We start from the raw sequence: 22140 nt of genomic DNA, 5'->3' as shown, positions 1-22140 counted from the left end.
TTGGGTGCGTTCACGTACGCACAGATACCCTATCAAAGATACCTAAGTATCCGATACGTTTGTGAACACGAAACAGCTGTTCATCAAGTCTCCCATAAGATACACGAGAATCCAGAAATTTTTAGGATACCTTTGGATTTTTTTGCTTGTCAACACAGCTGATCGATCAGCTGAGATTTTATATGGGATTACAACAACACAAAGGTATCCGGATACCCTTGGATCGGTACGTGAACGCACCCATTGTCATAGTATACATATATATTAAGTGCGTTCATTGTGAAAAATCTGAATTTAGGTTCAGTTTTGGTGTGTTGAACTCTGCCATTTTCATTCGTGAGGTTTGTGTCCATGGTTAACAAAAGCTTTTTTTACGTTACGTTTGTTAATTTTTTTATTTTAGCATTGTATATAAAAACTATAGTACTATCATGGGTTCCAACGACTGAAGCGCCGTCTGGTTCAAGAGAGCGAACCTATTCATGGAATGAGTGGGGCAGGAGTGGGGACTAAGAATAATCAGATAATGAAGGAGTCGTCAAAATATTGGAATATTATTTAAGATATTGGAATATTATTTCAAATTTCAATTCGGGGGAAAGTGACTACATATTTAGCTTTGTAGATAGAGGGAGATAGAAAGATACATAAGTACAAATGGAAGTTGTTTATTAAAAATTGAAAAAAAAACTAAAACGTACAACCACGGTTGCCCATATGTAAAAATTTTTTGTTTTCAAATAAATTAAAAAATTTGGAAATAAATACATAGTAAATACTTTTTTTTAAACAAGGCAAATATAAAAAGTCTTATGATAAATAGTAATCGCAAAAATATTTAAGTTTCATAAAACACAGAGTTATAAAATTCCTCCATCAAAATAATGATGTCCAGAAACACTTAATATTTTTGAATTTCATTTAGATTCATTTTTTTGACAGCGAAAATAACAAAACGTAAATTCTGTAGAATATTTGTTTGAATCTTCTCTCTTTAATAAGTGAGAAGCATTTTTAAGTTGTTAGAAAGTAATGAAACATTAAATTTCAAACATGGTCTCGAAAAAATTCGTCAATAATTGCAGTGAAATTGGCATGAGATGATTGTATTTAAGTGTATGTATTTCGCGTTTATAATAATGTGCTGAAATATTTTAGTTCAATTTGACTAATGTGGCAATCACGTTTGAAATAAAATTTAAAATTGTATTCTTCTTTGGGTTTTTTTTTTGTTTGTATTCTTCTTTTTGAAATATTTTTTTTCTTGTTGACTAGGTGATTGCTGTCGAATAGAATATTTTGTTTTGAAAACTTGAAAACATTTTTGTTTTTGAATTTTTGTTTGATATTTTCTTACGCAATGTTGCAACATTTAACTTAACTCTAATTTATTCATTAATGAAATAATAAAGCGAGTAATGCTATATTATTATGTACTTTAATACTTAAAGTAAAAGCTTTTGCTTTCTTATTACAGGGCGCTCTACAACTGATTATTCTAGAGAAGTAGATTTTTTAAATTAAAATATGTATGTACATTGTACACATGTAATGTAGTTTTGAACTTTTTTTTTATTTTAAGATTTTTGTTCAATGTTTCAGGTTTTTATTAGTTAATACAAACTTGACAAAAATCATAAACCTTTAAAAAATATTTAGCATTTTGTTATGTCAAAAACTAATAACCTTCATTTGAATTTCATGTGCCTCGATGACGCTCCCCTTTATTATTTAGTTTTTAACTTTATTTACTTTATAATTCAAAATGATGCAGTTTAAAACTTGTTTTTATATCATCAATTTGAACAATAAAGTAAAAACTATACCTAAAAAATAATAAGCAATACAAGATAAGTTAAATGTTGCAACATTGCCTTAGAATATAACAAATAAAAGTCCCAAAACAAAAATCTATTCAAATTCGCAAAAATAAATTATTTGATTCAAAAATACTCAAATTACTATCAGAAGTTTTTTCTGAATCGCCAGCTTAACTGAAGCCACCTGTGCGATAACATGAGACAATTGTCAACGATGTCTCCCCTCTGTGCCACGTAGTTATGTGTTATATGTGTTTCTGTTGTTCTTTCTATTCTTTGTCTCTCTCTGTTGTATAAATGTCTTGTGCTGTATCAGCAAAATGGACTAAGTTTCCGAAGCTGTATGTGTGCTTTGTCCGTAGATTAATCTTCGGATTAAGTTAATATGTAATGTAATGTAATGTAAATTATTTGATTCAAAAATACTCAAATTACTATCACCTAGGAAACAAGAAATAAACAAAGCGTTGTAAACAAAAAATATTTTGTTTACATTTCTCCTTCCCTATTCCCAAGCAGTCGAAATTCAAATTTCAAACATATGATTTCGGTTTTTTCTCTTTATCCTTTTAAAAAGATGAAAGTATTTTTCTCTTTCTTACACACGTATTTTATTCCTTCATTCTACTTTCCAAAACTTGGAAAAAAGCTACCGCAGCGCACCCTAGTTAAAGGAGGCGGACCTAATAAATTCACTTTCATGATAGTACTATAGTTTCTATATACAAGGATTTTAGTTATTATTTAATAAACTATGATTCACCAAATTATAAAACTGATCAAATACGATTGACTAAATTGACACTGAATTATGAAGATTTTTTTTGAAATTCATGACCAAGTGCTGCTACGGTATTTATTTTGACTAAAAAACATTATTTTTGTTATAATTATGCAAATAAAAATATTTTCAAACCAATTTTTTTTTGGTGTTTGACAGTTTAACAATATCTAACAATAAATCGTTCTTAAATAATTTGTAAAAAACCCAACAATTTCTAACAATGACACATCAACAATATTTTTTGACATAAAAACGATAGTTGACTATTAGGGTGGAGTGAAAAAAAAAGTTGTCTTATTTTTTGTTCTACATAGCCAGGATGGGTGCCATTTGGAACTTAAATAACGGCAAAAAAATTTCAGATCGATCAAAGAAGTTTTAGAACCATTTTCTTCACTATTTCTCAACTTGAAGCAAACTCGAGAGTTGGTGAACTTGAGAGTTGACTTCAACTCGAAGGTTGAAACAAAAGTTGAACATTTGGTTTTCTTCACTTTTAAAATACAGAAGTTGGCCTACTTTCAGTTTGAAAAATATCCCTGGGATATTTGTGACAGTTTATACTAATGATGTCAGTTTCAAATTTAAAAAGCAATCGAGTATGTCATTTAAATTGAAGTTCTGTATATTTGGTGCAATTTTTTTTGTCAAAATGTCAAATTAATTTTTAAATGCATTCTTGATTGTTTTCTTTTTTGTAAAAATGAATTTCAAAAGAATAATTTTTTTTTGTGTAAAAATGTGTGTGTGCGCGCAAGAGCGATGTTGACGGGATGTAAAAAAAAAAATCGGTGGAAAATGTTTTTTTTAAAGAATAATAATATTTCCATAAGTCTAATTCTCAATTTTAGCATAAAAAAAAGAAAAAAACATGACATTTCACAGAAAACTCTCAAGTTTGCTCCCTCAACTTCTACTATTTTCGGAAGTTGAGCAAACCAGAAGTTGACCAACTCGAGAGTTGAGAATCAAATGTTGAAACTGTCAACTTTGAGTGAAGAAAAACAAAATCACAAGTGGAGAATAAAAATCCTCAAGTTGACTTCAACTTTTGCTGAAGAAAACGGCTCTTAGAGGGTTCACAAGTCACTTGAAAAAAATGAAAACAGCATAAAGGTTAATTTATGGAGTTTTTTAAGTTTTAATTGTTTTACTCAGTTTTTTTTGATTAGAAAAACATGTACATTATTATTTGTTGTTCAATTTTCATTAGAAAATTGCGATTTTATTGACTTTAGGCCCTTACTGCAAGAATTCAAGGGCGACGAGCACCCCCAACCCCCATGATCCAGCCATTTAAAAACATAAAATAAAGAAATTTCTTAGACAAATATAGTTTTGGTTTTTTGTTTATTTCTCGAGAATGATAAGATGTTTTTGGATGCGGTTTTCTGTTTTTCTTTAAAAACAAATGAGTGCATCGAATTTTAAAAATGCAAGTAGTACTTAATTACATAAAATTTTGAAAAAAATTAGTTTGAAATATTTATTTTTCAAAAGTTCGATTTCGAAAATTAATTTTTCAAAAACTGTGCCAGAAAATGGCCATATTAAAATTTTTTGTAAAAGACGAGGTTTTTGGCTTTACAAAAAGTGTAATCAATGATTTTTAATATTTTTTTGTTTAATTTTTTTTTTTTAAATATTTTTTTTTTTAAATCGCCCCTCCCCGCTAAACGAAGGGGAATAGACCCCCCTCTCATACGATTTATTTCTTGTCTCGACCGAACCTACACGTTCTAACTTTTTTGCACATTGCTCCATCTCTTTTGGAAATTGCTCCCAGTACATTACTTCCAACAAGCATGTTAATTTTCAAGGGCGTTGTGAAGCCTCAAGATATTTTTTGATCGGGCTGAGATTTGGTACGCTCTTTTTTGATGACTAATGGCACCCGTCCCTGCCCTTCAAGCAAGAAAACTGAGTTCAACAAAGACACTCCGACCTCAGAACGCGAAAATCGGGGTTGCACTCACACACTTGCAACTTTTTGTGTATGAACACAAAGTCGAACGAGAATCGTGGTGAAAAGTGAGAAATGGAAAAAAAAAGTAAGGACAGACATAGCCAATAAGAGCAAAAGCGTCATTTTGTTATGTTTTGTTGAAGTGTATAGTCGCGTCGTGTCGTTGTTAGTATAATATTAGTATAATTATAAACAATTATATCAAATTATAAACAATATGGAAACAAAAAAAAAGGTATGTTGTATATATCGCTCAAAGTGTTTGGATGAAAGTGATGTGTTTCTGCTTGTGTTGTAGATGTAATCTCTAATGATGAAGAAAAAGGCAGAAGGTGAAACATTCGATTGGGCATCTAAAGAAACACCAACAACAGCAGCAGCAACAAATAAAATAAAATGAAAAAATGTATTAGGGGTATTCACGATCCGATGCAACTGGTCTTGTATCATTGCAAAAGTGCAAAAGTGTAAAATCTTGCAACACTACAACAACAAAATATAAGGCGTCGCGTGTCACCCATGATGAACAGTTTATCTTTTTTATTCTTATTCTTTTTTATTTTGTTTCTTTTGATGTAATTTGTGAAAATAAATTAACCCGAACACAACAAAGAATGAAATTATAAAAAAATTGAAAAAAAGAAGAAGCATAGGTGGAAAGACAACTCCGTAAAAAAAAAGAGTGAAGCTGATATAATTCATATCATGGATTCCATTCAATATTTACTATAGATAAGAAGAGGTGCGTTCACGATCTATTGCAAAAAAATAAAATTTTACACTTTTACTAGACCTGTTGCACCAGATCGTGAATACCCCTATTGTATCTTAAGGTATAACTACATTGGCTCAAAAAGTGAAAAAGTACAAAAGTGAAAATTTTCAAATGCATTTTTGTGTAGTTTTTCGGGCTGAAAAATTAAAACTAATGATGCAGAAAGCTTATTTTTTGGTCTGAAAAACAATTTGTATACTCTTTTTCACAAAACAATTGCGCTAGCCAGAAAAAAAATATTTTCACTTTTGTACTTTTTCAAAAAGTGGTGTATATAGTTAAGCCTTTATACTGTATTTATTGTGAAAATTTCGTTTGCCAAAATAAAATGAAAAATAAAACAGTTTCAGTGAAAAAAAAATAAATCTTGTTCTTTTTTTGGTCGCAAATGCGAAACGTCATCCCTTTTTTATTCCTCTTTCTGGTAGGTTTTCGCTGCTCCGACTCAGGTCCGCCTTCGGCTCCGTTTTCTCGGAATGGAGAATTTCACCACACCAATACATATGCAATCGACTTCGCGGTGATTATAATTTCCATACTAATTTGAGCCGCCTTCGGACCATTTTCTGATCCGAAGTCGGACTCAGCTCCACCTCAGGCGAAGCGGATTCGGACCGAGGTCGGACCTGTTTGCTTGAAGGGTGGTATGTAGAAGAAGAAAAAAAAAAAAAAAAAAAAGTGCAGTTTCACTCTGCCCTATTGACCAGAGATACCCAAAGGAGATGGGAAACTTTCGTACGTTTTACCCCCCAAAACCCATTTGTTTATTTCGTGTTGTTGTAATCTCTCTTGTATTCGTGAATAAATGTGAAAAACACACATAGTGTAGCCACGGTGTTTTTACGCACACCTAAGCAAAAATGTACGATTTTTCACGCATACTTAGCCAAAAATGTCTATTTTTTCACGCATACTTATCCAAAAATGTCTAAAGCAGCTTGTAGGCAAACCCGTATGACGTCAGAAGTTTCTAATCTCTTTTACTGGAAACTCGTCGGTCAACTGACGTTTTCCTACAAGCTGCGAGGTGTGGTGAATGTCGTGAACCTATCGTTGTGTTCGTGTCAAATGTGTGGTGAATGTCGTGAATCTATAAATGTGTGCATATTAACGTCATTTACCAACGTGGTGGCTTTCACATATATTCACAGACAGCACTGTACACCAAAGGGTTTCGGGGGGAAAGACGTACGAAAGTTTCCAGTCTTGGTATTTTTTGTTTATGCTATTGACTATTGTTAGAAAAAGAACGCACCTCTGACTCACAGTACACATAAATTATTATTATTATTATGTGTACTGTGCCTCTGACTCGGGAATAATTAATTTATCTACGGTTCTGGTAGAGCATAGAGGTAGTACACATCATTGTATATATATTTCTATAGTACTATCATGAAGTCGAATTTAGTATTTGTTGATGTCGCCACTTTTTTGAGGTGGCGCTCAGTGTGTTTTTTTCATACAAATTCTGCTTTTTCAAGTCACCACTAGAGTTCCTAAGATCGTTTTACTTCATGATAGTACTATGGAAATATATATACAATGGTACACATACAAGTTTTAAAAATTAATATCAAACACCAAACTCGAGGACGACAAGCACTCCTTTTAAGTGTTATATACCGCATAATGAATGCTGAAATTGATGTTTTCATTAGTAACTATACCCTTATTGATTCAGAAATATTCCAACAATGGGTCGAAGGCTATTCAAGTAAGAAAAGAAACAAATTCCAGAACATTAATAGAACAGTTCTGTCTTAAGCATCAGAAGCCTCACTGTATTTAAAGCAAAAGTGTTTCGGGCAGTTTCTTAGTGCCCATATAGACCTCATCGTTTCGGATATACTCGATCAATTCAGAACTTATTCCTTGATAGAGCGGTTGTTGTATGCCCCTGTTAAGCTGTCGGAGCAGTCGTCTTTTCAACTGGAGCCGAAAACACTTCGTTTAATTATAGAGAAGTTAAATAAATCCAAGAGCTGTAATGATAATTTAATAATGTATTATAAATGATTTTAGGTATTACTCTATTGATGATTCTGTGGCTAGGGAAATTCTAGGGAAAAAATTGTCATCACGCTATCGCAAAGATCTAGATGAAGTTTCTGAGAAAACATTTGTAAAATTGAAGTCATGCAGGTAAAATAATTTGTATTAATTGGCAAGATCGCTTCGTTAAGAAAATTATCTCTGAATATTTTCATTCATGCATTAATAATTCGTTTATTCATTTCAAAATTAACCAAACTGGCACCTACCGAACAACCAATACTATTTGGTATTTGGCAAGGCTGAATACTCACAAAATGTAAAAATTTAATTCAATAGTGCAGAAGGAACTGGGGCCCAACTGTGTATCTCTAATCTGTTTTTGTTTTTATTCGAGAGTTGTTTCCGCTTTTACTTTGAATTTTGTAATGGTACTACGTATGTAAGTAGAAACGAACGCCGGTAATGTTAGCCTATTATTTCCATTTAAGTTTGCATGTTTCAACGAGTCTCGCACAAATTTTACCCAAAAATAAAAAATATCGAATCGGAGACGGTTTTGTGTTAGGGATACCAGATCTGAAAAATTTTCTTGAATTTTTTTTTGACACTTTTTTGCATATAATAATTAATATGTTCATTAAAATTAAGTTGTTCGTTTAGAATAACACCAAGATATTTTATTTGTTTGACTTGTTCAATTTGCTCATTGTTTATATATATATTAACATTTATTGACAAACTTACAGGATTGGACTTGAAAATCATACATTTAGTTTTATTAACATTTAAAACTAGTCTATTCATTTGCAGCCATGTATTTATCCTCTCCAGATCTTGATTAATTTTCTCTAAACACTCCGCAACGTTTTTACCAGTAATGTGGAGTAAACCATCATCAGCAAATAAAATTAGTTTTGACGAATTTATTATTTTGGAGATATCATTTATAAACATAAGGAATAAGCACACTCCCAGTATTGTGCCTTGTGGTATTCCTATACTGACATGAATTGGTGATGCTATCTTTCCATTTACCGAACTACGTTGGGTTCTTCCTTGCAAAAAAGATTTGAACCATTTAAATTCAGTTGATTATAGTTGATACCGAAATATTTTAATTTCTTTAGTAAAATTTCGTGATTGACTGTTTCAAAAGCTCGTTTTAAATCAAGGAATACAGCTATTACAACGTTTTTGTCATCTATTTCTTTCCTCCAATCATTAATCACAAAATTCAAACAAGTTTCACATGAGTGATTTGCGCGAAAACCTCATTGGTAATTTTCCAGGAGGTGCTGTTCCTCCAAGTGTTGTTGAAGTTGAATCACTACACATTTTTCTAAGATTTTTTCATATAGTGGCATCATGTTTATTGGTCGAAAGTCACTCAATGTTTTTGGATTTGTAATTTTTAGGGATTCTTTCCAAGATTGTGGGAAAATACCTGCAGACAAGTATATATTTATTATTTTTTCTATCACAGGGCCAACTATAGACAGAGAATCTTTAAACATTTTAACATTCATGAAATTATAGTCACTTTTCTTGTTTATCATATCTATTGCACAAATTATAGTTTAAATGTTGACTAGACTGAACTTAAAATCTATATTGCACTCCTCCAGTAAATTTTCATTATCACAGAATATCACAGATTGAGTAATTTCATTTATGGACTGGACAAAAAATTTGTTAAATTTAACACTTTATATTGCACTTTCGCTTATCACAGAACCATCTTCTATTTGTACATCAGATATTGTATCTTTATTTTTCTACAGCACGTATTTTTTTAATGTCTTTTTGGGTGCTTGCAGTCTCTATTTTGTTTTTAATGAAATTCGATTTTACACTGCGAATGTTTCTTTTAAACTGATTTCTATATTGCTGGTACATACGTTAATTATTTGGGTCATTGTTCAGAACTGCCTGTCTATAAAGATTTATTTTGGTTGATTTTTCTATATTAAGTTCGTTATTAAACCGTACTGCATTGTTATATGGAACAATTTTCTCTTTAATCATAGGATTTATCACATTTTTCAGATTTAAAACAAATTGATCACATAAAACATTTAAATTGAGTATCTCACTATTTATGTCAACAAAAAAGGGGATTTCAGACAATCTTGAAAGGAAAAGGGTTTGATCGTGCACACAGTATCTTATTTTGTTTTTATTTGGGTTCTTATGCTGGTTTTTAATAATAATATCAATAGTTTCGTGATCACTTATTTTTAGGTTTTTGTCCACTCGTGCATTAACTGTGTCCATGCAATTGGTTATCACATAATCTATTAACGTTTTTGATCTACTCGTTATCCTTGTTGGTTCATTAATAATCATATGTAAATTGTTGTCATTCACAATATTTGATATGCGGCGTGTGTAAGTGTCCGTCACATCAAACCAGTCTATATTCTTGCGGGACAGTATCTATAATTTTGAAAACATTTTTGAATTGAATTAATTAATGGGCCATTCCGCTAGAGACGATCTTCGGAATCATTTCTAAATTTCAATATATGTTATTTTTTTGTTGTAATATATTACATATTACAAGTAAAATGAATTGATTTAATAAAAACAAGCAAAAACGAGGCCAAATTTAACAGAAAAATTTGTTTTTTTTTTTTTTTTTGCACTTGGGAAGGCTTTAAAGCAAAAGAGTCGGTACGAACTGCTAATATCATAGCTGGTAATACTGGCTCAAAATTTCCATTACCGATAGCTTGAAGTTAAACTTACTTGTTAGACATGTGGGTGACATATCGTCGGCGTAAAGCAAAATTTTTCTAAATCCAATTTTTACCAAAAATGAGTTAATGATGCAGTTTTACTAATTTGAGGGTGTTCTTTCCAAATTTGACAACCGTTTTTGTCAAAAAAATATCATTCCGCAGATAATATAATTTGATGGGACATTGAACAATAAAAACAGGGAAGTAGCCTTTTGAAAATGAGCCCGAGTATTCTTGATTGTTCTAAGTCCCATCATATTTTGTTCTCACCCTCTGTAGGCACACCTCTTTTTTGCGAATTTGGCTTATACTTTTTCATGTCGCTAGAACATGTGTGCCGACAGAGGGTTAAGGAAAAAACGTACTTGTATAGGAATTGTTCTATGTCCAATTTTGGGTTTTTAGTTTTAAAAAATATTTAAAAATAGTATGCACCTACAAATGAGATAAACTTGAATGTTTTATTTAAGAGAAAAGAACAAACTTTATAAAAAACATAACTTCAATAGCAAACGAGCACAAAAAATAGTCGCTTTAAATCAATTTGAAACTTAAAAATCGTCCCCTGTAAAATTTGGTTTTTGTGACTTAGAACATTTTTACTTTACGGCGACGATATATAAGGTATTTATTTGTATACAAGAAAATAATATTTTGTTGGTGTATTCCTTACCGTTACTTACTTTCGGTTGCCCTGTGAACGTGTTCTTTGTATTTTTTCATTGTATTCTTTTTCTTACTTATTTTTTTTGTTTAAAGATTATTATAGTATAGCCTTTTATATTTTTGAACTAAGATCTAAAAAGGTAGGGCCGAATTTGTTGCACCCGGGATCGCACTTTGAACTCTTCCTAGTGACGATTTACTTATTTAATTTAAATTTTATAGCTAAATCAAAAATAAACAGGTTTAAATGTACCCTTTAAAGTTATAGTTTAATTAAAATATCTTTGTATTTGTTGTTAAATAAGCTTCGAATGAATATAAATAAATGTTGCATCCGCGGTAATGGAATTGTCCTAATGCAGAAGTCATTTCAGTTTTGAACAAGTCTTTTATAAATTCTTTCGTTAATACACATTTACATAAATGTGTAGGTATGTATATAATCTACCTTTGTGTACATATCCACATTAATAAATAGGTACATAGAGGCAAGCATCATTTATATTAAAATGCATAAAGGAATAAAAAAAATCGGTTGTACAAACTTCTTTTTATTCCCTGCATTCCAAACCAAAGTTCTGTTTTATCATAAGCTATGCGGCTCTACGGCTCTATGCCTTCAAGAAATCTCTGAGCGATCAAAACAGAGCACTGAACAGATTTTATTCGGAGGTCGCAGATTTAATTAGAAAAAACACCTGAGCGAAAAACTGTCCTCCATATAAAACTTCAATAATTTTGTTTGTTTACCTGAAGTAGACAGCCGACTATCTTGGGAATTAATTTTGAATTTTGTAATCCTTTTTTTTTCTACCAAACCACTAAAAAAAATAACAGTTGTTTGCTTAGTTCAGCCTTTCTCTCGATTTGTTCGGTTGTTTTATCCTGAGCAAATCGATGAAGCTCAGACCTAAAAAATGCGGGCTCCGATAATAGTTGTGACTTGTGAGCTACAGTTGGGTTAGGTTAGGCAGGCAAAGTACCCGACACACTTAGAACCTTATAGATCCATTGTGATACCACGAACGACTAGCAAGTTAGGAACTCACTAGCCGAACCACTTGGAGCTTCTTATGAAAAGCATAAGTTTACATAAAGCCATAGGTATTCCTATATTGTTCATTTCTGGTTGTAGAGGAGTGGTTGTTCCTTGTTTGGCGAGTTCATCCGCCCTACAGTTGCCTGGAATATCTCTATGTCCCGGTACTCAACGAGGAGAATGTTAAACTGCTGAGACATCTCCCTTAGAGATGTTGGGCAGTCGAGGACCGTGATTGAATTTGTAGTGACAGAGGCAAGATATTTAAAAGCTGCTTGAATGTCCGAGAAGATCCGAATATCCGTATTGGATATTACTTTTTTTCTGAGCCAAGAGAGAACCTCCTTAATCGCCAGAATTTCTGCTTGGAACACGCTACATTGGTCTGGTAGGCGGAAGAAAAGACTGAGATTCAGTTTTCCGAGAATATACCTGTTATATTCTTTCAAGAAAACACGCCTTTATTTAACAAGCTAACAATTTAATTTAATTTTCATTTTCATATTGTTCTATTACATTATAGCAAAAGCTACTTGATTGATTTCAATATAAATAGTTTGAGTATAATATTAACAAGTGTTTTTCTATAGTGCTAACAATACCACTTCCTACACCTTCGTTGGTTTTTGAACCATCAGTATAGAAGTGTAAGGAGTCATTGTCCAGAATGCTACTGTACCCATAGAGTTCTGGAGGGAATAGAGGTCTGGAAATTATTATCGAACACCAATTGAGGTGTTGTATAGTGTAAACGATCCGGAATGAATCCAAAGTTGTTTAATATGTTAGTATGGCCAATATGATTACTGGTCCACTGAAGGGTTGCTTTTAGACGAGTAGCTGAGTTGCTGCTACTTGTTTGCTGAAGACGTCTAGGGGTGTGAGATTTAGTAGTATGTCGAGGACGTCAAAAGGGGTTGACCTTAGCGCACATCTAATTCACATACTAGCTGACCTTTGAACTCTGATAAGCTTGTTTAAGTTTATCGCTTTGTCCAGTGCGATCCAGCAAACTACCATCCCGTATTAAAGTATTGGTCTTATGACCCATGTGTACAGCCAGTGTGCAATGTTAGGAGAGAAGCCCCATTTGCTACCAATGGCTTTTTTGCATGAAAAGAGTGCCACATTGGCTTTGAAGTTTCCCAACTCTGAACTGATAATTATGCTACTGAGTATGATGTCTATCATGTTCTTAAGCGGGTCTTCTATTTTAAGATTGCCTAGGGCATTCATGATTGCTGAGTTCCTGACATTATTAAACGCACCCTCTATGTCTAAAAAAGCGACAAGAGTTTACCCTTTGTAGTGAATGAATACCCAATGGTGCTAAACAGAGAATGGAGAGCAGTTTCCACCCTTAGTGTAGGCATGTTGGGCCTTAGAGATCAAACATGGTTCTTTTTCTTGTAGATGGATATTTATCATTCTTTCTAGAGTTTTAAGCAGAAAGGACGATAGACTAATAGGTCTAAATCTTTTTTCGAAACAAGGTACTGAATTTTTGTTAAAAACCTTTTTAATCTTTTTGCGGGATAAGCGGGACATTATGTTAATTGGCGGGACACAATAGACTGGCCGGACACTTGCGGTTCAAATGTCTTTTTCCAGGACAGTCCCGCGCGTGGTGGCACGTCTGGCATCCCTATTTGTGTTGGCAGATTTGGACTATTCCTCGTGGAAAAAAACATGGTATACTTACATAATATTTCATGATATGAATAGGGGAGAGTGGACGCTTGGGCTGCCAGACGTCCCGATTTCGACGGGACAGTCCCGACATTTAAACCCTGTCCCGATTTCTGTCCCGATTTACAAAATGTCCCGATTTTGTCCCGACATTCCGTTCCTTAATCAATCTTTTTTCGAAACCTTTCGGTAGAGAAAATGAGACTTATTAATGGATGAAAATGACTTTTATCTGTTTTTATTCACAAAAGAGAATTTAATAGTTACATAAATAACTGATGTGGAATATTCAGAATTAAAATATTATTTTAATTTTGAATGTTTCATATCTCGATCTCACATTGAAATGTGTTAATGCCAAAAGCTTCGGTTTTCTAAAATTTCACCATTTCTTTAAAACAATTTATTTTTAATGCAGACTTAAAGTACAAAATAAAATAAAAATGACTTAAAGCGTGCATTAAAAATAAATTGTAATAAATATAAGAAAATTCACTCAAACTATACAAGAAAATAACTTTTAGGTCGAATTCGTTCATTCTCCAAAATTAGAAAACTGTTGAAAACATAATTTGGGGCTTAGTACATTTACTAAAAGATCTATCAAGAGACAGTGGCGGATCTAGGGGGAGGGGGGGGGGATCGTGGGAGTCATGACCCCCCCCCCCCCAAAACCACAGATGAAAAACAGAAAATTATAAGGCAAAAAGGTGGAAACGAGCTTTTAAACCATAAGAAGGGTTTCTTAATTGTTATGATATGACTATGCTTTAGGAAATGATTCATGGGCATATTAGCAAGAAGTCGTTTTTAGTTTTAAAAAATGAGGCCATGAAAAAAAATTTTTGTTTTCTTACACATTTTTTTAATGAAAACTTTTAAAACCTGAAAAATCATATAATTTATATAATAACTATTAGGTACATGATTACATGTATCTCGATCCACGAACGCTCTATCGTAACTACATAATTGCAATAACTTAATTTGATATTTTGGTTTAAGAAGATATACGCTTTTCTTTGTAACAAACCTGTGTGGAGGAAAATTATTTCATCCTAAACATACCTATATATTTTTTAATTTATACATTTTTTTTTATTTATGGTTTGATGTTTCCGCAAAAAAATAATGATGCTGAAAACTTCTAAATTTGACAACCTCAATAATTTCAACAAATTAAAAAAAAGCTTTGATTGTATTAATTAAAAATTAAATAAAGAAAAATTAATTTATTGGATTAAGAAACATACAAAGTTTTCCTTTTTACGTGACCTTTCATTATTTAATGAATGTTTTCCTCTTAGTTGGCTACAGGTCGTATTTTGATTTTACTTTTTCTTTTCTGTCGACGTTTCGATTGTGCTTACAATCTTCCCCAGGACTCTAAGAAACAATGTTATAAAAATTGCTTATATATTTAAATTTTATATACTTATCTTTATCCTAATGGCTTTCTTATAGTTCTAGCTTGATTTCTTATAGTTTGTTTTCGCTGTTATTTAAATACTTTAAAATTCAATAAAAAATGTCTTGAAAAAGACGTTTATAATCATTGAAATTTCAAAATATAAAAATATTTTTATTTGATAAGAAATTCAAAAAATTTTTCTTATCAAATTTAACTTTAAGAATTTAAGTTGACTTTAAAATTCAACTTAGAAATTCCTTTTAACAAACTGACTATAAATACTGCTAAGCCCTTCACAATCTGTTCCCTATTAACAGTATTCTCTATATCTAAAATATGTAGCATTTCTAATACCATTCTTTTACTATAATGCTTTTCTGTTTGTAAAATATCTACATTGTTATAATCTGGTCTATGTCCCTCATCTATACAATGTAAAGCTAGAGCAGTTTTTTGTGAATGTCCGTTATTTATATCTTACCTATGACCGGCTATACGGTTTTTCAATTTTTGCATGGATGTACCTACATAAACTGATGGACAATTGTTTGTTCCATCACCTAAACATTTTATTTTATATACGATATTTGATTTATATTTTAGAAAATTCGACTTTTAAGTTTGAAAAAAGTGATTTTCTTAAAATATTTAGATAGCTAAACGAACATTATCTTTGTTTCTAATAAGAGCATCTTGAAGTCAATTAGAAAGATTAGGAATATACAAACAACTTCTGTACGAAAACTGTGTTGTATTTGTAACTACATTTGGTTGAACCAATGGATTAAAATATTGGTTCAATAATGTTTTTATTATATTTATTGCAAAAGAATTTGAAAGCAGATTATCCATGATTTTGTTAATGTTATTCACTGATATCCAATACTCTGGTAATAAAAGTAAAATCAAAATACGACCTTTAGCCAACGAAGAAGATAACATTCACTAAGAAAAATATATACATATATTTTTTAAATATCAATTTTTCGAAAACGGGACATAATTTTCAAGTCTTAGTTTTAGGCTGTGTTTTTTATTTTTCTCGTGAACCAGATCAGATCATTGTATTTATTTGCGAAACCCTAAAAAAACAAAATCCTGATTTTATTGTATGCTATCGTGCGGCTAAAATCGACTCGTGAAAAGTTGACATTACTTTCCCAATTTTCTTTCTTTATTTTCAGTTTTTGATTATAAATTAAAAAAATACATTAATCCTTCTGCAAACAATTTATACTCTGGAGATAAAAGTTTAACCGGCTCCCAGAGCAGGGTAAATGTTTGACAGCTAAAAATTTTTTTTCTAAAAAAATTTATTGTAAAAAATTTAGCTTAATTTAAGCTCCGAAACAAAATCCTCTCAAAAATACATTTGATCTAAGAATTTGGATAGAATTTTTTATGTTAGCTAAAATTTTGCATATATTTTGAGCACTTGACCATTTTTTTGATTATTTTGGAAGTAAGTTTTTTTAATTCTGTGACCCCCCCCAAACCAAATTTCTAGATCTGTCAAGAGACAGGTACTCGCTTAAAAACTGTCTCTTGATAGATCTTTTAGTAAATCTACGATAAATGTGATTTTATTTTATGGATGAAGACTTTATTATTTTTTTTTTCCAAACGAAGATTTTCAAAAAATGCAATTTTAAACAACAGGCATTTTATAGAAGGGTCACAGGGATTCTAAACAAGTTTAAGGTTGACCTAAAATGACGACAAAAACTAAAAATGAGGCTTTGTTCCCTCGAAAAATGAAGCTAGTTCGATTTTGGTAAAAACGGATTATTATTGCTGAGGCCCTCAGAAAAAAAGCCTCATTTTAAGTTTTTGTGACAGAGATCTGTATGCCGATGGGGAATCCGGGTCTCCTTTGCCTTTGCTGATGAGCACCAGCCGTTGTTTCTTCCAGTTCTTGGGGAAGACGCCTTCTATGAGGAAGTTGTTGAACATGTTCAGCAGTAGTTGGGGACATGCTTTGGCGGTCGCTTTCAGAACTTCTGCGGGGGCCAGGAGCTCTTCGGTTTTGCAGCTATGCTCAAATCTTCCTCGCTAAAAAGTGAGATATCCTGTCTTTGGACCGGTGTGTTGTCAGGTGGCCTGACAGGATGAGTTGGGAATAGTGTTTCGACAATGTGCGCCATTTTTCCTTCGCTTAGGACTGGAGGAGTCATCTGAGCTCCTTTACGACTAACTACCTTGTAGCCTAGTCCCCAGGGGTCGCTATTGACATCACGGCGGAGATCCTCCAATCTCTCTCTCTTGCTCGAATTGATGGCCCTCTTGAGCTCGGATCGATTGGTTCTGAACTCCACTATGGCGTACTCCATAGGCTCAGTGTTTCTTCTCCTCCTCCCCCTGGTGACTATGTGTCGAAGTTGTAAACATCTCCGGCGTAACGCAGCCATCTCCTCTAGTGTACCTTAAACATCGATAGTTGAAGATTCCGATAGTATCGATAGTTTTCCAAAAAAACAATCGATTAATCGATAAACAATCGATAGTCTTATGTAGTGCCTTTACAAAATGAAATTCACAAATAACTTTTATTTTTTATCATTTTTTATTGCAGGTAGGTATATATTAATTGATGCGATCACAGCACAAATTCTAATTTTACATATTTTATTTAACAAATCATAATTTTGATGAATAAATATTAATGATCAAAATCAATGAGCAATAGCAATTAGCAAACGACAAACATCAAAGATCAAACACAAACGCTACGCAGAACCAACCAATGTCATATCTATCTCATCTCATAAAAAATTTGTAATTGCGAAACATGGGACTTATCCTGAATCCATAGAATATGAAACAAAGATCCACCATGAAAACTGTTCTGTCAAAGCCAAAGATCAAAACTAAGGCCGTGTGTGAATTGCGTTAAATAGTTAACACCTTGTAAAATTTTTGACACTATTGGGGTGAATAAAAAAATTTCAAATTGTTTAATATTTTTCTCTGCCTCTTTTCTGCCATGGAACTCCTTTTTAATAAAAAAACAAACAAAACAAAACCATCTGCAAACAAAATTTTAGTCTAATTTAACCAGGTCCCAGAGCTAAATAAATTTTTAACAGCTGAAAATTTCTTATTCACCTGAATAGTGTCAAGAATTTTACACGGTGTTAACTATTTAACGCAATTCACACACGTAGGCATGCACACGTAGACAAAAATGAGGTGATTCACCACAGCTTGGAGCTTATAGGTAAAATCGTTTTGACAGCTCGGTTTTTGATCCTCTTAATGAATCTTCTCTCTAAAGATGGTTGTTGTTTTCTTAAATAGACAAACATAATTATTCTTACAAACTTGGTGAAATCGCATTCCGAATTGTGTCTATAGATACGTCTACTTGGGTAAGACCGACTATCGATGTTTTCTCCAGACTATCGATAGTCCCGATAGTTTCAAACTATCGATTAATCGATTAAACTATCGATGTTTAAGCTACACTAATCTCCTCTGTCTCTTGTTCGGGGCACGCAACGCCAAAGGAATCAACTTTAACGAGCTCCTCAGATTCAACAATCACTCCCGTTTGGTCCTCAAAAAAGCCAACTTTGCTTTCCATCGCCTTCACCCTCTGATGAAAAGAAGAACAGGATTGAGTCAACCAACGAAACTCTTGATCTACAAGCAGCTTCTGCGACCAGTCATTGCCTACAGCTTTCCAGTATGGTACACCATCTCCAAGACAGCCATGAAGGAACTACAAATGTTCGAGAGAAAAATACTGAGGATTTGCATTGAACACATCTTTGACCGACAGCGGCAGAAATACTATAGCAACAAGCGACTCTACGAGGAAGCAAAAATCATACCACTTGACAAGTATCTACTGCAATCGGCGAAGGTACTGGTAGGAAATATCGCCAACCATCCCAATTAACTGATGAGAAGAATGACAGCCCAACAACGACATCCGGAACCTAAGTACCTTTGCGCTTTGGATATACTGGCTGAGAACATAATTTCAACGGACAACGAAGAAGTTAACTTTTACGCCGACACCCAGTCGGCTTACTACCGTGGCTAACGCCAACCAAACCAACCCAACTCAACCAACCCCACAACTGGACATCCGGGTCTGAACACCCCGAGGACAACCTAGTCAGCAGACTTTAAATTAAGTTTATCCATGTATAATATTTATTTATATTTTATAACTTAGTCATTGTATAAGGTTAGGCCCCCTCTGTGCCAACAAAATTTTGTATCTATCAATGAATCTTAGACATAAGTTAATTTTAAGTCAATTGTAAATAACAAGTTCAATAAAAACAAAATTGAAAATTGAAACTCTTGTTCGGGGCATTGAGGAGTCGCAGACGAGCCGAAATAGTTGCATCGTGGCTTCAGCCTTGTCGGAACTCGTCTGTTCGGTCGTTCGGGCTTAAGTATGCACTGATGATTGTGAGATTTTCATTTCTCATCCATGCAAAACTTCTGTCTGCTCCTTTGCTTTTAACAGCCAAGTTTTTGTTTAGGATCCATAAGGCGGCGGTACGTAAAGAGTCGGGGATCCAGGTTTCTTCGTTTCTGTAGGTGAATTGCGAGGTATTTTTGGGATTCGCTTGAAAGCCTCCAGGGTACCTTAAGGGCCTTTGCTTGTAGTGATACTTTCGTTGGGAGCCAAGTGTGCCACTCCCAAGGAAGGGTTTACATTTTCCTTTTCATTTCAGTCGCTGTATATCGACGTCCCGGGGCCTGCGCGCTCACCCCTGTCTGACACCGGTACTAGGGATCCGACTTCCTGCACCGTAAAATTTCTATCGCTTCCTTCGCCCTCTACTATACTTGGTTTTTGTTGTTCTGTGTTCCTTCACATAGTAGTTTTTGTTGGTCCGCATGTGGTATTTTATTTATTTATTTATTTATTTATTTATTCATCAAGCAGAGACACAGCTCTTAAAGATTACTTAAAAATATTTAACAATATAGGTAAAAATATAACAAAATAAATATACATAAATACTAAAGCTATGATTACACGGTCAACGAAATCGGTCAACGCGTTGACTCTCTGACGTCAAGAAAAAATCCATATTTTCTCTGTCATCTCACCGTCAACGTTCACAGTGTCAATGCATAAAACATTGACTATCACACGACATTGCGTCAATGTTGTCCTAAATTACGTTGACGCGCAGGTGTGTCAACGTGACGTTTACTTAGCAGTGTCAACGCGTTGACTCGCAAAACTTTGTTGATCACACTGTTTGACACAAAACAAAAATTTAAATTTTCAAAAATATTTTGTAAAAAAAAGCGGAGAAAATGAGATTTGAAAAAAGCTTGCATAGAAAAATTAAACGAAAATTTGTTTGACATGGTTGCATTGAAATGTAAATATTTCGAGATATACGCAATGCACTTTTAAGATAATAGTCTTAAATTAATTTTGATAAGATTGTTGAACGAATTTAAATGTAAAATTACTAAAGTTTTGTCGAAAAATAAAAAAAAAAAAATAAAAAGGTTTCGACATTTGATTTTTAAAGAATCGAAAAAAAATCAATATGGCCACGTTCAAACGCTTATAGCATAGGAACGCCGCACCCAACGTTAATGGTTATGGTCTTAAGATGTAGCTTAGAATATACAAATGGTTTTTGATTTTTTGTAAAAAAAAAATTTTTGCATTCCAACATGGATGCCATGGCCATACCGAAAAGTTTTTTTTTTTGTAAAAAAAAAAAGGTGAAATGAGAACCCTGCTCCCTCCAAAACGTTAAACCATTGAAAAAAAAAGCGCACTGCAAAATATGTTCCCAATCCAACTTTCATCACATTTCTATACAAAAAAACAGTGTCAATCTGAAACGATGACACGGTATTAAATTCTGCCTCGTCAACGCTGGGACAGGGTCATTGCGATGACACCCAGTCCTAAAACCCTGTCAACGCGTCCCAATGGCATTGACAGAGAGATTACACGGTCATCGAAAATAGTCAATGCGTTGACCCAAAAATGTGGGTCAACGCGAGTGTCATCGTACCCGTCAACGAAATGACAGCAGTTTTCGTTGACTATCACACGACGTGACACTCTTGGGACAGATTGTGACGTCATTTTTACGTCAGAGAGTCAACGCGTTGACCGATTTCGTTGACCGTGTAATCATAGCTTAACCACCGAAATTGAGACTTAGTAACAATCTTTTTTTAAAACAATCTCTACTCAAATATAAATTAAAATCAATGACATTACATAAAGAGTTAGCTTGTCTTAAACAGCGAGTTAAGGGTTCATTGGTTCCATAGTTAACCCTATGAAAAGGAACATAAAATAAACGATTATTTCGTAAGGTACGATTTGGAACGTGAAAACCCACTAACGAAAGTAAATCAGGGCAATTGATTTTATAATTAATTAAATCGCTTACAAACATGACATCAAAATATTTACGGCGTGTTTCCAAGGATTGAATGCCTAATAACAGACACCTCGTTTTATATGATGGCATGTCGACATTCCATCGTAAAATCCGGATTGCTGTTCTAGTGAAGCGTTTCTGTATTCTTTCAATTCTAATAGCATGAGCAGCATACAAAGGATTCCATATAGGAGAGCAGTATTCTAATATTGATCGTACATAACAAAAATATAGAGATCTTAAAGTAAAAGGATCTGTGAAGTCTTTAGCATTTCTTGAAATAAAACCGAGCATTGAACTGGCCCTAGAAATGATGTAGTCGATATGGTTACAAAACGTGAGTTTTAAATCAAAGACCACACCCAAATCTTTTTTTTCTGAAACCTTGGACAGAGCAAATCTATTTATTTCGTAGGAAAACAATATTGGAGACATACCACGGTAAAACATCATACTATGACATTTAGAAACATTCAAATGTAGATCGTTATTGGTACACCAAGCAACTAAATTATTAAGATCGTTTTGAAGTTTTATACAATCCGCTATAGATTTAACACGTAAGAACAGCTTAAGGTCGTCTGCGTACATTAAACAAAGACTATTACTCAAAACATTTGGAATATCATTTATAAATAAGAGAAAGAGAAGGGGCCCTAAATGACTCCCTTGGGGAACACCGGAAGTTACAACAATTGGGTTCGAGGTGACGTTGTTAATACGAACGTATTGAACTCTACCAGTAAGATATGAATCGAACCAATTTAGTAAGTTAGAGCGAAAGCCTAACTTATGAAGTTTAGCAATTAATATTGAGTGATCGACCCTGTCAAAGGCTTTTGAGAAATCAGTGTATATGACA

At 33.2% G+C, this 22140-nt stretch overlaps 1 protein-coding gene across 4 annotated transcripts in view; it reads left to right on the top strand.

Annotated features, from left to right (window-relative positions):
• The first annotated feature begins 6668 nt into the window (after window positions 1-6668).
• Window positions 6669-22140, top strand: part of LOC129920973 (acidic fibroblast growth factor intracellular-binding protein) — a 298489-nt gene continuing 283017 nt past the window's right edge. The window contains exons 1-4 of one of the 4 annotated variants that reach the window (XM_056002567.1): window positions 6669-6711; window positions 6902-7062; window positions 7114-7312; window positions 7371-7490. In XM_056002567.1, the coding sequence (XP_055858542.1) occupies window positions 6978-7062; window positions 7114-7312; window positions 7371-7490 (404 nt within the window). In that variant the 5' untranslated portion in view covers window positions 6669-6711; window positions 6902-6977. The remainder of the gene's footprint in view (window positions 6712-6901; window positions 7063-7113; window positions 7313-7370; window positions 7491-22140) is intronic. The other 3 variants (XM_056002566.1, XM_056002565.1, XM_056002564.1) reach the window with 3 other exon arrangements.

Source organism: Episyrphus balteatus, chromosome 1 (assembly GCF_945859705.1).
Source record: "Episyrphus balteatus chromosome 1, idEpiBalt1.1, whole genome shotgun sequence".
Lineage (NCBI taxonomy): Eukaryota > Metazoa > Arthropoda > Insecta > Diptera > Syrphidae > Episyrphus > Episyrphus balteatus.
This window is presented reverse-complemented; position numbering and strand designations above follow the sequence as displayed.